We start from the raw sequence: 18031 nt of genomic DNA, 5'->3' as shown, positions 1-18031 counted from the left end.
CTTAATCTCTACCACAAGAGATGATAGCATAGTGGTGTAAATGATGGCTTTGCAATGGTGCCAGTTTGCCAGCGGCTAATTTGTTGTGGGTTCAGTTCAAACCTTTGATGTTATCTCTTTTTTTGCTTGTCATATGAAGAGCAGGTGAGGACTCTGGGTCTGCACTTGATAGCATTTACAAGGCTGAAGGGGGGATCATTGAAACTTACAGAATACTGAGACCTGGATAGGGGTGGATATAGAAAAGATTCCACCAGTAGGAGAGACTAGGACAAGAGGACACTGCCTTAGAGAAAAGGGATGACTCTTAGAACTGAGATGAGGAGGAATTTCTTCAGCCAGAAGGTAATGAATCTGTGGGACACATTCCTGCGGAAGATTGCTGAGGCCAAGTCATTGAGTGCCTTTAAGACAGTGTTAGATTTTTGATTAGGTTACTAATCAAAAATCAAAGGTTACTGGGAGATCAGGATTGAGAAGCATACCAGCCATAATAGAATGGTAGAGCAGGTTCTGAACAACTTGAATCTTTTCCTGTATTTTATGGTCTTGTGATCCGACCTCCACTATGTGTAATGGTTGAATTATCTGTCTGCCAGTGCTCACTGACTAAGCTGGAGTAATGGTCATTTTTTTTAAGACACTGAAAGATAGTCAACAATATGATAATCAAAGCCTAATACAAGTCGCCATCTATTCTTTGTAACATAAGTTACCATAATTCTAAAGCCTGAATTTGTAAACTAAGTAATTACTTGGCTTTTTGTCATTTTGAAATGATTGTACTGAACTATTCACACCTGAAGCATGATTCTTCACAAGAAAGGGAGTCAGAAGGTAAGAGGGTTACCTTAGAAAGTGTATTGAGGTCACAGTCAGATCAACAATAAAATAATTGAATGGTGCAGTTGCTATGGACTAGACCAGACCACTCAAAACATTCTGAAGCAGGCAGCCCAGACCATGACTTTGCAATTTGTTTCAGTAAGTTTACAATAATGGTTCCAGTGATATGGAAGTTTGGGAATTAATGGATCCCACACACAGTTCATGAGTGTAGTCTCTTCCAGTGATAGCAGTGGTAACATTAATGAAGAAAATCACTAGAACAAGCCTGTAAGCTTGACCTCTATTGCAACTTATGGATCATTTTACCCCAGTGGCATTGAATGTCTGTTCCTGTGACTTTAGTTGGGTTTTAAATCAACTTTTAAGTAAGTCCTCATTTTAAATTGCCACATTCAGTGTTGTTCTGACTTAACATTGTGGATGTAATGGAGGTTAAAAGAAGTTAAAAAGCTCTGGTGTTTTCATTGTAATAAAGTGGCCCACACAAAATCAGTGTTGGTGAGCTAGGGGAAAGCTACATGTAAGAAAAAACTGGACAAGCCTGGCAATTTTATTGGACAAGTAACAAAAAGCACAAGGGAAGTTAGACAACTGCCTCAGAGTGTCCAAGATGATCAGAGATTGATTATGGAGGAAATGCCAGATCTGCTTAAAAAATATACATGCAAGGGCAAAGTTCACATAGGCCTGGAGTCATAGGTAAAGAGATTACAATATTGAGGAACACAGTATCCTCTCAGTCGGTAATGCTGGGAGATGAGGAGATACGTATTCCTGTTAACAGTAACTTTTCTGGCAATAGTCCCTCAGGAGTACATATCTCCTCATCTCACAGCATTACCGACTGAGAGGATCCTGTGTTCCTCAATATTGTAATCTCTTTACCTATTACTCCAGGCCTATGTGAACTTTGCCCTTGCATGTATATTTTTTGAGCAGATCTGGCATTTCTTCCTTAATCATCCCTTGTGCTTTTTGTTACTTGTCCAACAAAATTTCCAGGCTTGTCCAGTTTTCCTACATTTGGCTTTCTCCTAGCACACCGACACTGATTTCATGTGGCCCACTTTATTGTAATGAAAACATCAGAGCTTTTTAACTTCTTTGTTCCCCCTCAAGGGTTTCATTTTTATCCTGTGGTGAGATATCCTTATGATCTTCACTGAGATCTACCTTTCCCTTTCCACATGAGGATTTCTCTTTGCCCCTGCTCTACCTCATGGACTGAAATTGATTCTGGAAGCCAAACCAGGTTTTATGGACCAGCTCATTATCATCAGCCACTTCAGCTGCTGACCTTGCCATTTTAACTCTGCTCTTCCACATGAGTTCACACTACTTCCTCGCTAAGGTTACCTTCAGCCTTTACCTCCAGCCTTTTGAGCCGACTTTCCTTTTTAAATGTCAGTTTCTGAAGTTCAAACACACTCTCTTTTTCTTTCTCTTCTGCTGCTCTTTTTCTCTCTCTTCTGCTTTTAATCATAACTCAGACTGTGTTTCATTTCTGCTGCCCTTTCCTGATCTCTCACCTCAAACTCAAGCTGCTTTATTTGCAGTTGAATTCTTGCCATCTCTATAGATTCTGATGATTTTTCCGGCAAGTTTAAATCTTAAGCTACTGCTGTAATTATCTCTCCTGTCCTCACAGAAGCAGGCATTTCCAATCCCAGTTGATCTGCTATTTCCTGCAGCTTGGTCTTATTCACTTTTGCAATCCTTCCAAAGTCACCACATCCACTTCCAGAAAACGTTTGGTGACAGAAAGAGTCATTACTATCCCAAGCTTTGTCTACCCAACTAAACTAACACCCAAAATAAAGACACTAGCACCTACTACTCGCAGTTTAAAATCATGGGCGAGCCCCCAAGTCTGTTACTGAATAGGCCAGACCACTCAAAACATTCTTAAAGCAGGCAGCTCAGACCATAACTTTGTAATTTGTTTTGGTAAGTGTACAGTGAAAATTACTCTGAGCAAGTTAGCGAGGCTGACTACTAGGTTTTAAAACAGACAAAAATGTGTTCTCAAAATTATGCAATGAAACACTAAGAACAGAACAAAGAATCCCTATAGAACTCAATCTATCCAAACTAGACTTAATTATATTGTTCTGAATATACATAACAGTCCCAATAAGCAAACCCCCTTTAAAAAAAAAACAGTAAAAATAGAACAGATGCTTACAGATTGAAGTTAGAAGGGCAGAAGGAGAGAGAGAGCGAGTCTATTTCTACACAGCTGAACTCCTAACTAGTTCTGAACTGAATCGCTCAGCTTGAGAGCTGACCATTCCCCTTTCATTATACAAGTCACTTCTAATCATGACCACTTTGGCCTGAAGTCTCATCTGTTTGCATATAAACAAAAGGTCTCTCAAAATCCTTTTTCATCTCTGTACCAAACTAGTCATCTCAGAGCCAAGAGGTATTTATGACCCTTCTGAAAAAAACTAAAGACACGGAATCCTTGAGAAAAGAAACAGCTTTTTTGAAAAAAAAGGGACTAGCTTTGTATGATAGCAGACATGAGGGTCAGTGGCCCAGTCCTGCTCCTTATTCTTGTGTTTATACTTGGAAACATCGCAAATGTTTGCATAGCACATATCAACTGTACTGTGAAAGTGCTAGTGAGCATCTTCAAACACAGTTTAAGTGCACTTTTTAACGTGCAGAAGCATAAAGAGATTTATGTAATATTTGTTAACTCATTTATTTAGAACTTCTTAAGTCCCTGGAAAGTGGTGTCGCTTTTTTTTTCCTTTGAGTATTTTGCTAAAACTAAACCCAGTAATGTTAGAAACTAAACCCAGTAATGTTAGAAACTAAACCCAGTTATGTTAAGATCCAGTTTCTAGGATGATAATCACTTTTAGGTCAGTGACTGTGTGGCTATTTTAAAGTTTATTTTTAAACTGCATGTTGGAAACGGCTTGTTCTAATTCTAAAAGTACATATATTTTGCAGTAACACAACAAAGAGAAACTTGTGGCCAGAGCAAAGACTTTAAAGCCAGTTCATCCAAGGGTGCTGCACCCAGCAGTGCCGTAAAAAACATGCTGTTGGATGATTCAAGATGCAAGGAGCAGCCAGTATATTGTTATCAGCAAATAAACTGCTTGGACAGTGTAATAAGGTGAGTGAGATCCTGCTTTTGCTCCCACAGTAATGCAGGTCCTGGCTCCTTTTTGGAGGGCTATTGTAGCTGATTTTTGTGCTTTGAAGAAACACACTGTTAGAAATGCACAAGTCAAACAAACCTATGCTGTGCAAGTTGCAGAGAAATGCAATAACAAATCCTGGATATCATTAAATGATCAATTACATATGAATAAAGTCGTCACAAATGTAAGCAAAGTAATTTTATATCATGGAGCATTACTGACAAAAGAATACGTTTAAAAATCTGTTGATGATGTGATTTAATTTCATTCGAAGCATACTGACCTCATTCTTTATAAAAGTAATGTTTTGTTGTAATGATGTATTATGAGTCAAATTTTCAATGGGTAGGTCTTCTGCTCCCGTGATTGGTTTGGCCAGTAGCAAAGAAGTTGACAAAATATGGTGAAAATACAAAATTCAGAACATCAAAATCAAGAAAGGTTTGTCTGATTTTCCCTGTAAATGGCAAAGTCAGAATCTTGGTAATGAATGGTGGCTATATTATTTCCATGCATTTGCATCTCTTTATTAACTGAACTCTCTCTATTTCTATGCAGCTTCCAATTCTCTTCTTCCCTGAGAAATTTCTTACATGAAAGTCAAAGATACCTGGCAGCAGCAGCAGCTCATCATTTGCTTCTCAGGACTTCTTCCAACTTTGTCTCCGCCACAATATTGCTGCATACTCCATGAACAGTATCCTCCACCACCCTCTGTCCACACAAGTTGACATCCTAGCAAACCAGCAGCCACACCATGTTGTCATGAGTGCATTTGGACCAACTCTCACTCAGAACTTCACTCCAGGACAATTGTGACTGACTTACACGTTTCTGCTAGGTTGCTCTGTGCAGGGGGCCACGCATTTCATGCATCTAAACAAGACACATTTTAGGACTTGACTTACATTTTTAATACTCTCTTGCTTTGCACTTACTTTGAGGTTCTATGGCTTATGTGTTTTTCAGCACATAAGCTCTTCAGTGCAAAGTTGCAGGCTGTCATCCTCTATGGCTTGCGTTGTTTTTTAGTGTGGCGGAAGAGGCCGGCAGCTTATCACAATGTGGAAGACTTAATACTCAAGGGTTGAGCATGCCACTATGTGGCACCATGCAAATCACCTCAGCTGCTTAAGTGACAAATACACAGCATATGCTTCAAGCACATGGTAAAAGGGGAGTAGGACTTTGGTCAGTCCGCGAGTGCTTCTACTGATGATCAAGGGTCTTGTACGATTGCAGTCCAGGAAGTTGGCCATTATTGATCAAGTGTTTGATCTACCAGAGTCCAGAGTTGCATGTAGATCAGTCGTGCAGGCCAAGTGCAGCCAATCGTGGAATTAGAGTTGAGTCATTCGGCTGTTGTGGAGACCTTGGTCTGAGGATTGGATCATGATCAATCAGAGCGTCCTGCCACGTCAGTTGGCAGAAGGCTGAGGGTTCTGAGGGTTTGGACTTTAATAGCCAGGAGGCTTACCACAGGGGCAGCCAATTGATTTTTGAGGAAAGTGTGAAGCTCATGTTTTGAGGTGGGGTTCATTCAGCTGGGTTGCTGAGGGACTAAATACATTGAAAGAGAGCAATTCAAGATAGAAGGGTGTGATTTCATGGAGCCAGGGAGCTCCAGGAGTTGGATGTTTCATGTGTCACAATCACTCTGGACTCTGCTTGAGGAGCATTACAGACAATAAGGGCATGGCAATTCACAAAGCCATGGGCTGGAGGATAAACTGGGAACCTTATCAATTTTATAAAGGGATGATCAGAAAAGTTAGGAGGCTGAAAGGTTATCGGGAATACTAAGATGGCAACAGGAAGGAATTGTGTATCTTAGGTAGAGTCTGGAAATCGCTCACAAGGACACCAAAGTTGAAACCTTGCTGCCTTCAATCCAGTTAATGGCACAATAATGAGACCTAAGTGGTACAAATAAGTTACAAGCTACTGTTTCCCTCTTCATAAATGGAGTATAATATTCCGAAGCCCTGCTGTAGACAATTTTACTAATCATGTCCCCACTGATTCAGTAGTGCAACCCATCTGGCTTCAAATTACAGTTAACTGGCAAGTAATTTGTCTTCCAACAACAAACATAAAAATTATGACCTCGAGCAATCATGACAATGACATCATTCGCACTAATAGACTCCTTATCATGTCAGATAAGCAAATCTATTCAGATGCTAACTTAAATGTCTCACCTGGGTTTGCCATTTGAGATTCACTTTTCACACCTGACACTGGAAGAAAATACTTTAGAACTTCCACATTTGCACATTGAACTGTAAATATGCAAGGACCTGGACTAAGATGGTCAAAGTTGGCTTTTTGGAGAAGGGGTTATCAGATATCACAGTGGATTTATACCTAAATTTTATTTCCCCCAGTGTTTGTGAACACTTGGGTTCATGACATACATGTGGATAAGTTGACATACTTCAGAGCTCTTTTACCAAGTCTTGACACTGGCCTCTTTGGGAAACCTCCATGGCATACTGTGTCAGGGAATAAAATGACACTCCATTGTGATTGATGTGGGAGCTCAGAAGTACCATATTGAAATGGTGTTGCCTTTCTCACAGGAACACCCAATGGCTTCTGCTTTGAGAGCACCTGTTACCAGCCTGCAGAGTTTGTCAACAGAAATGGTTTCCAATCCATTAATGTTCAAATTTATCTGTGATCATCGATTCCAGATTTTGGATGTCTGCACTAGGAGTTGCAATGATATATGCATATGGGTGAAATCTTTAGCTTCCTGCCTCCTTCTATGATCCTGTGGCTATTTGTTCTAGGAGACAAAGGCTATCCCCTCCAAATATGCCTGGTGATACCTTCACGAAACCCTGCAACTGATACAGAATGAGGACATAATGCTGCCCACACAGACACTATTTTAGACCAGACCATCCTCAAGATGGAGCTTCGTTGCCAGAACTGTTTTGGCAGAACCTTGCAGTATACCCTAGAAAGGTCCTGCATTATTGTGCCATACTGTTCCCTTCATGACTGGGGATTTAATAAAAAACAAGAGGGAACATACAGGATGCAGTCAAAATAGGGAGTCAACAGAAATCTTCAGATGTTCATCCTTATGATAAGCAGCAGATTGAAAGCAGCCCTGAGGCACTACCTCTTGACCCTTGCGTCATTGGTTAGCCTTCAATGTTTCAGAATTTGTGTAGCCAACTAAATTGACCTGAAATGTGGGATGGCAATTACCATGAAAGAAGCAGCAGTTTATGCAACTTTTCTCAACAGAAATTGTGCTGTGAGGGAGTGGCAACGTGTGATCGGCTTATTGTATACCTGCCACCCATGAATGACAGTGCATTCCCTTGATAGCTCCAGAAATATGTGGAATCATTGCTGATTCCACTCATTCACTCAGAAGGTGGGCATTAATGTGGAAAATTTGTGTAGGAGCCAGGCCCAAGCACAATCCCTAAACATTGTTTTAGCCTCACAGTTTTCCGCTTTAAAATGTAATACCTTGGCTGCAGCCAACATTGAGTCATACAGCATGGAAACAGACCCTTTGGTCCAATTCGTCCCCTCTGATCAGACACCCCAATCTGACTTAGTCCCATTTTCTAGCATTTGGCCCATATCCTTCTAAACCCTTCCTATCCATATACCCATCCAGGTCCCTTTCAAATGTTGTAATTGTACCCGCCTCCACCAATTCCTCTGGCAGCTTGTTCCATTGATGCACCACCCTCTGCCTGAAAAGTTAACCCTCAGATCCTTTTCAAATCTTTTTCCCCTCACCTTAAAACTATGCTTTCCATCCTAGGAAAAAGACCTTGGCTATTTACCATATCCATGCCCCTAATGATTTTAGAAACTTCTTTAAGATAACATCTCAGTCTTTAACTCTCTAAAGGAAAAAGTCCCAGCCTATGCAATCTCTCCCCATAACTCAAGCCCTCCAGTACTGGCAACACCCATTTAAATTTTGCCTGCACTCTCTCAATTTTAACACCATCCTTACAATAGAAGGATAACCATAATTGTATACTAAAAATGGCCTCATCGGTGTCTTGTACAGCCGCAACACAACATTCCAACCATATGCTCAGTGTTCTAACCAATGAAGACAAGGGTGCCAAACATCATCTTCACCACCCAGTCTACCTGCAAATCTACTTTCAAGCACCTATGAGATCTCTTTGGAAACGCTCCCCAGGGCCCTACCATTAAGTGCATAAGTCCTGCCCTGGTTTGCCTTACCAAAATGTAACACCTCACATTCCTCTAAGTTAAAGACTATCTGCCACTCCTTTGCCCATCTGATCAAGGTCCCAATGTACTCTGAGGTAATGTTCTTCATTGTCCACTACACCATCTATTTAGGTATCATCTGCAAACTTCATAACCATACTTCCTATATTCACATCCAACTCATTTATATAAATTGTGAAAAGCAGTGGACCCAGCACTGATCATAGTGACACACTGCTGGTCACAGGTCTTCATTCTGAAAGGCAACCCTCAACCACCACACTGTCTCCTATTTTCAAACCAATTTTGTATCCAATTGGCTAGCTCTCCCTGGATATCATGTGACCTGACCTTACTAACCAGTCTACCATACAAAACCTTGATGAATGCTGCTGAAGTTCATATAGGCAATGATTACCACTTTGCCTTCATCAATCTTCGTTGTCATCTTGTCAAAAAAATTCAATCAAGTTTGTCTCTTCACCAGCTTTCCACAAAGATCTGGGAAACACCTAATGAAGTCCTGTGGATTTATACATTTTAGGAGTTCCAGCCCCTCCTATTCTGTAATATTAACTCAAGACATCACTGTTTATTTCTCCAAGTTCCCTAGTTTCCATGACCTCCTTCACAGGAAATACTGGTGTGACATATTTGTTTGATATCTCACGTATCTCCTGAGGTTCCACACATAGACGGCCACATTGATCTTTATTTCTGTGTAGTTACACTTTTGCCCATTGGGTGTTTAGAGAATCTCTTTGGATTCTCCTTAACTCTGTTTGCCAAAGCTATCTCATGTCCCCTTTTTGCCCTCCTGATTTCCTTCTTAAGTATACTCCTACTGCCCTTATACTCCTCTAGGGATTCACCTGATCCCAGCTGTCTACACCATTTTCTCGATCAGAGCCTCAATTTTTCTAGATGTCCAGCATTCCCTACACCTACCAACCTTGCTCTTCACCCTAACAGGAACATACTGTCTCTGAGTTCTCATCTCATTTTCATCTCACTTCCGAATTGTCCTTTTACCTGAGAATAGCCTCTCCCAATCAACTTTTGAAAGTTCTTACCTAATACCATCAAAATTGGCCTTATTCCAGTTTCGAACTTTAACTTTTTGATCAGTTCTATCCTTTTCCATAATTACTTAAATGAATAGCATTATGATAACTTGTCCCTAGGTGCTCCTCCGACAGCAATGTCACAGTTCAAGAATCGTAAAGTCTAATAGTATCTGCAGTGAAAGACCTTTTAATCCTTAGGATGCCTGAAGGTGCTTTTTCTTTCTTTCCTTCCCACGAGACAGTCCCAGTATCCACAGCTAAAGTGGAAGGGACCAGCTTTGCAGCATGAAAGACTTGTGTAGTTTATGATTTGGAGATGCCAGTGTTGGACTGGGGTGTGCAAAGTTAAAAATCTCACAACACCAGGCTATAGTCCAACAGGTTTAACTGGAAGCACTAGCTTTCGGAGTGGCGCTCCATCAGGTGGTTGTCCAAAACCATCTGATGAAGAAGTGACGCTCCAAAAGCTAGTGCTTCCATTTAAACCTGTTGGACTCTAACCTGGTGTTGTGTGATTTTTAACTTTGTGGTTTATGTCTGCTGGGAGTGCCCTGCCAGACACAGACTCACCCTCCTCAGCATCACAGGCAAGGAGTGATGGAGGGGCTGGGCACCTCTGAGAGCATCCTGAGAGGAAGCTGTATATGGTTCCCCCTCCCAGTGAGTGTCCATTGATACCCTGAGAGAAAGGGGCATCTTCAAGTGAGTTTAAATTCCCCCATCACTCTGTAGTCTTGTCATTGATGCTTAGCACCTATGATTGGAGCGATAGAATGTAGGTCTGTGAGCATATCTGGTAAATGCCAAGTGTGACCCAGAGGGTCTGGATCTCTATTGCAGTAGGCAGCCAGACACATGCAATCTAGAGTCAGCATGGAACTGAAAGTTGGTAGACTCCTTTGATCCAGTTTACCCAACTGCTGTTGTCCCTATGCCTGTTTATGCATTTTGACAAAGCAGTTAGTGGCCAAGACCACAGTATCGTCTTTTCCATAGAGCTGAGCAAGTACCTATCTCCAGCAATCCTCTTGAGTATAGGGGACTGGGGCGTTCCTTTCTTAACTAGCAGTGGAGACCGGTCAGTGATGTACTCACCTGATTGTGTTCCCAAGTCTAATCTATGTAGACTGTCAGTAGGTGGAAACCTCTGAGCTGGTACAGGATATAGTTGAGAGTCTTGCTCATGCATCTTCTGAAGGTTGAAGACCTGCCACTTGAGAGGCAGAGGTAAAGGTAGGGCTGAGATGTCTGGTGCTGACCTCCCTGGGGCAGAGGTTCACTGCTGCTTGTACTACATAAGACGATGGAGGGAAATAATTGTGTAAGAGACTACTAAACGTATTCAGTTTAAGAATGAGTGAACTTTGAAGTTAACAAGAAAGTAGTGCAGCACAGCTTACTAAAGCTTATCTGAGGTGTCCATGACTCCACATATGCAGTTGAGCTCTCCTTTTGCCAAATCCAATATCTTCATGTGGGGTGAGGAGCCTTATGGCCCTGATACCGTCTTCCTCATTTCCAAACTCAATCAAGTAGCTACTCCATGTCTCTGATCGAACTGGCTTCTCTCACTGTCATTTCCTTTGGGATTGTAGACAAGACTACTGTGTGATGTGCTGTGCAGCTGGCGCTTAATAATTGCTGCCAGCGGTGTGGACGTTGCAATGTCCTGGCAGCAGTGAGCACTGTCATCTCTCCTGTTGTTTTGATTTGTTGGTGTTGGCTAAGGAATAATGGCCTACAAGGACACTGGAAGATTTCTCTCTGTTCTTTGGAGTTCCATTTAACATTAACACAAAAGTGAATCGCTGCAGGTGGCTGGAAATGTATAATAAGAACACAGAATGCTGGAAGTACTTTGTAGGTCAGGTAGCACCTGTTGGTGTCTTTGTCTCCAATGCTATCTGACCTGCTGAATATTTCCATCATTCTGTACTTCTATTTCTTTTATTATTTCATCTGAAAGACATCATTTCTGACAGTGCTGCATTCTTCAGAGCCAAGCACAGATTATGTTCAAGAGATGGAATCATGCTTGAAAACCTATTAAAATGTAGTTGTTCCTTCATCGATCAAGCAGTTCTATGAAATTTCACAGTAATCGTTATACACTTTATTTTGTGGCCAGTTATATGGTATTAACAGATTATTTAAAGATGAGGTTGTGGAGTCCAATATAAATCAAAATGATCCTTTTTACTTCCTATAGTTTAGTTAATTTCTGCCTCTGGTATTTTGCAGGTATTTGGACAGCTACAATATTCCAAGCACTGTGAAAAGGAAATGTGAATCCTCATCAGCATCTGATGATGATAAAGAAAAAAATAACATACAGGTTTCTAAAGGTATTTCATGCTATTTTGACTTTGACAAAGGGGACTTTGAAATATTTTTCTGAAAATAACCTGACAAAATAGAGAAGTTCTGGCATAAGTTAATATTTCTGACTGAACAGTAAACAGTTTAATAAGCAAGGATGATTGATTGTTCATGAAGTCTCTGTATGCATAATTACTGTAGATACCCAACATTTTCTTTTGCTTTCTGTATGACAAGTCCTTACTTTCATGATTCCTTTCACAGCAGTAAAATACAGAGTTTGTTCCACAATGGTAATCTGGCACAAGCAAAATATAATTACTTGACCTGAGATGTAATTTCCTTGAAATTATTAGCTACTGGAAACAACAATGCAAAATGTGCATTCTTAATTTAAAATTGTAAATAGAAAGATGCATATTTAGAAACTTAAGCTGTTGAATACTTCACCATGGTTTTTGTCCTGTAATGTAGATGACAAATAGGAATAAATAACATTATAATGATGAATATGTACATAATAATGTACATAATGAATTCAGGATTAGAATAGTGCTGGAAAAGCACAGCAGGTCAGGCAGCATCCGAGGAGCAGGAAAGTTGATGTTTCAGGCAAAATCCCTTCATCAGGAATATAATGAATTCTCTTGCTCATTTGACAGAGGCACCACCATTACCGCAACAGTCTGTCCGAGTTCCTTTTAAAGTTGCAAAGGAGGTCTCCACCGGAACGGTTGTTGGCACTCCCTTAACACCACTCTCCTTACCAAGAAAGGCGGCAAGTGTCACCAGCCAGTGCAGTTACAGCAGTACTATTGTCCACGTGGGAGACAAGAAACTACAAGCAGATGCAGGTATTATACATCAGTAGAACTATAAAATGACTGTTTGGATAATATGCTTCCAAATTAATATTTAGTTTTTTTTATATTTATGTGGAAGAACATTCTGTGCATATGAGGAAGTACATTTGATTTGTGTGACCTCCGATCAGTCAGCATTTATACTCTGAGTTCAGTGGAATGAAAATCAAGGACAGTTGTATGCTGTGAAGCTCTTGCTTCTTTATCAGTCCAAGCCATAATTAACCCCTCTGTGTAGAAAGTTGTCTAATCATGTAATGTTAAAACGGTTTTGTTTTTAAACTGTTTGTTCTGAACGTAAAGAATGCCTTCTTCCTTAAACTGAAATGTATAACCTTGTGCATCTATCTGTCAGAATTGCTAAGCACACACTACATTAATGCAGCATTATTAGAGACGCATTTAACATCCTATTTCAGATGTTTCATGTTAAATAACTGTTAGCTCAGCCTTTCTAGCTCCTACGTGGACTCTGCTCTCCTTACGCTGCAATATACTCCAGCCCAACAGCCCTCTGTGATCTCAGTTTGATCATTTTGTGCATTCCCTTTTGTTTCATTGCTCCACCATCAGCAGCAAGTTTTTTTTAGTTAGGGTGGCCTGAAATTTTAAAACGCCCCAATCCTTCCTTTAAAGTGCAATGTAAAACTTTGATAATGTTTTGGATCATCTGTCTTAATACCCCTACATGACTCAGTATTAAATTTTTGTAATACGTCTATGAAATTCTGTGGTTTACTACATTAATGGCGATATTTAAATGTCAGCTGTTTGCCCCATCCCCCACACTCCAATTACCTTAACCACTACCATATTCAGTAAACAAAGTTCAAAAAATGGAAAAAAGGTGTAACATCCTTTAAACTCTAGAGGTGACAATTTAACTATACCTAACTGTGAATCTTAATTAAATATATTACTTCTTTTAAAACAAGGTTCTTTAAAACTGTTTCAACTCTTATCAACTTAAAAAATGCAGCCTCAACTTGTTAAGCATCATTTTTCTAGAAAACATTTTGGTTCTACGGTGTAATACTCTAGCAATCATCAGTTTACAATTTCTTGATTTAATTGATAATCATTTTTTTTGAAAAATATCTTTCTGAATCCTTTATTCTGTGGAAGGTGTTAGGTAAATGCAAGTTTTTATTGTAATATTAAGCTTATTTGTCTTTCATTTGCTTCCCCTTCTAAAAGCACAAATTCTTTCTCAGTGGCAGTTCTACCCATGTTGAAAACTGGGTATACATCATGTAGTACTGAAGCTTTTAGCTATTAAAAGCCACCATAGCTGTGTTGTTACATAATCACGTCCACACACCTGCACAATATGTAACAAAGATGTTTCTTCTTCCTCTGGACCCAGCCCAGCAATACTGATTTAATTGTTGCAATCCTGACTAACAATATCTAACAGAATAGTGAAAACATCACACAAAACCTATGTGAGTTCGCAGCAACCTAGTCTTTGTCCACTGACAGTGATTGAGCTGTTAGTCCAGAGACCCAGGTAATAATCTGGGGACCTGGATTCAAATCCGCCATGACAAATGGTGGAATTTGAGTTCAGTAAAAATCTGGAATTAAGAATCTAATGATGACCATGAATCCATTGGCGGGAAAAACTTATCAGGTTCACTAATGTCCCTTAGGGAAAGAAACTACCATCTTTGCTTGGTCAGTCCTACATGTGACTCCAGATCCACAGCAATGTGGTTGACTCTTAACTGCCCTCTGGGCAATTCGGGATGGGCAATAAATGTTGGCGTAGGCAGCGACATCCTCATCCCATGAATGAATTTTATAAATCTATTTTTTGATGCATTTAATGGTCTAAAATGCTGTGCTTTCTTAAAACTACAACTGTAAATTTGATAGAAATCCTGTTGGAGGATGGGCTTGGTACTACTGACTCTGCAGAGAACATGGCATCTACTACACTGGTCACCGCTGTGCCTTCTGTGAGCCAGGAAAAGGAACCATACAAGAAACTTGGCCTCACCAAAGAGGTTTTGGCTGCTCACACTCAAAAGGAAGAACAGATATTTTTGAGCAAGTTCAAGGAGCTGAGCAAACTAAAAACAATAGAGACTTCCTGCAAATCCTACTTAGAAGATCAGTACAAAGGATGTTCAGGAGATTGTGGTAAGAACCTACAAATTTTTAACTTCCTCCCCTCAGTTGCAAGAGCCAAATTGTGATATGGTATAAGATCTATTGCATATGACATGACATGTGAGATGGGAAAGAATGCGGATTGATGTCCCGTTAGCATTTTTGCTTGCTAAAATGCAGTATATTGTTAAATACAAAAGACACCTTTCATTTACACATCAACTTTTAAGGATGCAATGAGTGTAACAAACAGCAGAACATGGATTAATGGGTGGAAATTGCCCTGTAGTCAATGGCAGCTTATATTGTAATATCATATTTGATATTCCAGAATGAAAAAACAGTAGAACCTGCAATGACACATAAGAACGAGGAGCAGGAGTAGGCCATCTGGCCCTTCGAGCCTGCTCCGCCATTCAATAAGATATTTTCGTGGACTCAGCTCCACTCACCCGCCCTCTCACCATAGGCCTTAAAACCTTTACTGTTCAAAAAATTATTTATCATAGCTTTAAAAACATTTACTGAGGAAGTCTCAACCACTTCACTGGGTAGGGAATTCCATAGATTCACAACCCTCTGGGTGAAGAAGTTCCTTCTCAACCCAGTCCTAAAAATGGAACTTCAGTTTGCCCTGTATTATTGTTTAATTTACTGCTTTCTTTTCTCCATGAAACTGTTATGCAGTTTGAGTTGAATGGATTGGTACCTCAGGGCTCCCAGGTCACTAAAGATGGGAACAATTGCTAAATTTTTTTAAAAATTTCATTAGCCTGTTCAGCAATGTCATTACATACCTCTGAAGTAAGTGGGATTTGAACCTGGGCCTTCTGGGAAACAAAAAAAAGGATGCTAATTGTGTGCTTTGATAATAAGATACACCTGTATAGAAGTCTGGTCTTAGCATTCAGTTTTGGACCCAGAGGCTGTTCTGCTGGTGTGGTAGTTTCCCTACCTCTGAGGCTGGAGGCCTGGTTTTAAGTCCCACCCGCTCGACAAGTGTGCCACAACATCTCTAAAGAGGTTGATTAAAAATAACAATTTTGGGGGGGAGGGAGGGGGAATCCAAGATGGCAGCAATCTCGAAAGATCGCTTTGCAGAGCTCCACCGCATTGCAAGCGGGACAAGGTCCTAGCCCGCTCTACCTGGACCACCGTGATATCCTGGCACTCTGGAAAGGTCATGCAGTCCCAAGAAACTGTCAGAGAGCATCTTACCTTGGTTTTCACCGTCCAGGGATGCCAAAGAGGGGAGGAGGTACGTCCAAGGCAGGGCCCACGGCACAGGCTGCAGAATCCTCTGACTCGATTTCTTACCAGGCCTGGGTGAAGGAACTTGTGAAATTTCACGAGATGTTGGGCAAGCAGATAGAGGAGAAGCTGGCCCCGATCTCCATCATGCTGCAGAAGCTGGAACAGCAGCTGAGAGACCTGGAAAAGAGGACAGATGAGATAGAACACAGAGTCACAGTGGTGGAAGCTGATACTGGTTCCTCCAAGGATAGGATCCAGGCCCTGGAGAAACAGGTGCGAAATTTGCTTGACCAGGTTAAATATCTCCAGGACTGGGGCAAGAGAAAAAATATTTGGATCGTCCCTCTGCCAGAGGGTAAGGAAGCTAAGTGGAATTTATTGAGGACTGGTTGCCAAAATTCCTTAACTTGGAGGCTGGAATGAGATGCTTGAAGATTGAGAGGGCTCACCGGGTCATGGTGCAGAGGTCAGGTCTGGACCAACATCATCATACTATCTTGGTGTGGTTTCATCACTATAGAGATGAGGATCAAATCATGGAAGCTTCCAGAATCCTGGGGAAGGATCCAAAGGCCCTAGTTTATGAGGGCACTAAGATCATGTTCTTCCAGGACTTCTCACTGGCGGTGATCCCGAAAAGAAAATCCTATGACTGCGTCTAGGGATGACTGAGGGAGCTCAGGATCCAGTACCCTGAGGTATCCGGTGGTGCATCGCATCACCTTAGATGGATTTGTACATCTGTTTGACACGTTGGAGAAGGGAAGAGACTTTGTGGACAAATTAACTTAATCTGAACAATTTAATATGTACAAATAGTAGTGTTGTTTGGGTATGTCTGTGTTTCTCTTTAAAAAAAAGAGGAAGTCTGGTCAGGGTTTTCTTTTTTTTTATTGGTAATAATCTGGCCTAAACTATGGTCGGGGGCGGTTGGGATGTGCACTTTCAATTTCTAAGTTATACCAAAGGAAGCATGGCGCACTTACCCTTTTTTTTCCCAAATATTCTTTGTTCACATTGTTACTTCAAGGTGTATTTTCTTTCTTTTCTGCTTGTGTTTGCGGTGCGGCTCTAGCTAGGAGGAGAGAAATTGGTTGGGATGGCTAGATGCCTACCTACAGGCAATTTGTGCCTGGTTCAGGTATTTAAATGCCATGGCTGCAGTATTGGCAGCGGTATGAGAAATTGGGTTCTGGGATGTCAGTTTTCACTTGGACCTATGCTTTACAGTAGAAGATTCTCCACAGGGTCCACTTGGTTCTGGATAGTTTGTCAAAATTTAGACCAGGAGTATCTTCAACACTTCCCAGGTGTAAGGTTGGTACAGGCACTCTGACCCATTGTCTCTGGTCCTGTGATAGGCTTCAAACATACTTGAGCGCTGTGGCGGGTGCAGTGGAGGCATTTTGGGTGTTAGGATGGAGAAGGGCCCAACCTCTCTTCTTCTTGGCCTGCCCAGTATATTCCCTGTAGAAGCACATAAGAAAACAACTTTTCAATATCCTCACTTTCTGCACAAGAAAGAATATGTTGTTAGGTTGAGTATCCAAAACCTCCCCCTGGGCTGTCGGGTTGGTGGCATATTCCCTTGGATTTTCTCACAAGTATGGTACACCTCAAAACTGAGAATTTCTATAAGACATGGCGGCCCTTTTTGGAATATCTGGACACAGATTTGTCTGCCACACTAATACAGGCTTTTATTTAGCATTATAAAGCTCAATAACAATTGTGCTTTAAGAGTCCAATATCCAGAGATGGTGACCTGCGAACGTATGAATAGGTGAAAATTAATGTTCTTGATATTCGAGAGCTAGTGTTTTGTTTGGCTGAGCTGTATTATTGTTATTTATTAGTTCACTGTTAGTTATTATTTATTTAGTTAAGTATCTGGGGATTTTATATTTATACATTTGTACATGAGGGCAGTTTGGGATTTTTACATTTGTATTGTTTTGAATTCTATTATTTTGTATTTGTTGTAATATTTAAAAATCAATTTTTAGTAAAAATATATTTTAAAAAGCAACAATTTTGGACCCAATTGCTGATTATCATAATTCAACCTTGTGGAGCATTAGGTTCAGCTCCTTGGCTTAGATCCTGTCTTTCACTAAATGTTGTCAGAGGCTTTTCTTTCATCTTGCGATCCCATCTTGACCTTTTCATGCCTGACATA

General features: G+C 40.7%; 1 protein-coding gene across 3 annotated transcripts in view; it reads left to right on the top strand.

Annotated features, from left to right (window-relative positions):
- The window catches only part of per2 (period circadian clock 2), a 92309-nt gene that overhangs the window by 50832 nt on the left and 23446 nt on the right, over positions 1–18031 (top strand). For all 3 annotated transcript variants that reach the window (XM_043702010.1, XM_043702013.1, XM_043702012.1), the window contains 4 exons: positions 3814–3982; positions 11543–11646; positions 12283–12474; positions 14362–14628. In XM_043702010.1, coding sequence (XP_043557945.1) covers positions 3814–3982; positions 11543–11646; positions 12283–12474; positions 14362–14628 — 732 coding nt within the window. The remainder of the gene's footprint in view (positions 1–3813; positions 3983–11542; positions 11647–12282; positions 12475–14361; positions 14629–18031) is intronic.

The sequence above is a fragment of the Chiloscyllium plagiosum genome, chromosome 13, assembly GCF_004010195.1.
Source record: "Chiloscyllium plagiosum isolate BGI_BamShark_2017 chromosome 13, ASM401019v2, whole genome shotgun sequence".
Classification (NCBI taxonomy): domain Eukaryota; kingdom Metazoa; phylum Chordata; class Chondrichthyes; order Orectolobiformes; family Hemiscylliidae; genus Chiloscyllium; species Chiloscyllium plagiosum.
Note: the sequence above shows the minus strand (reverse complement) of the source record. Positions and strands in the feature narration are given on the sequence as shown.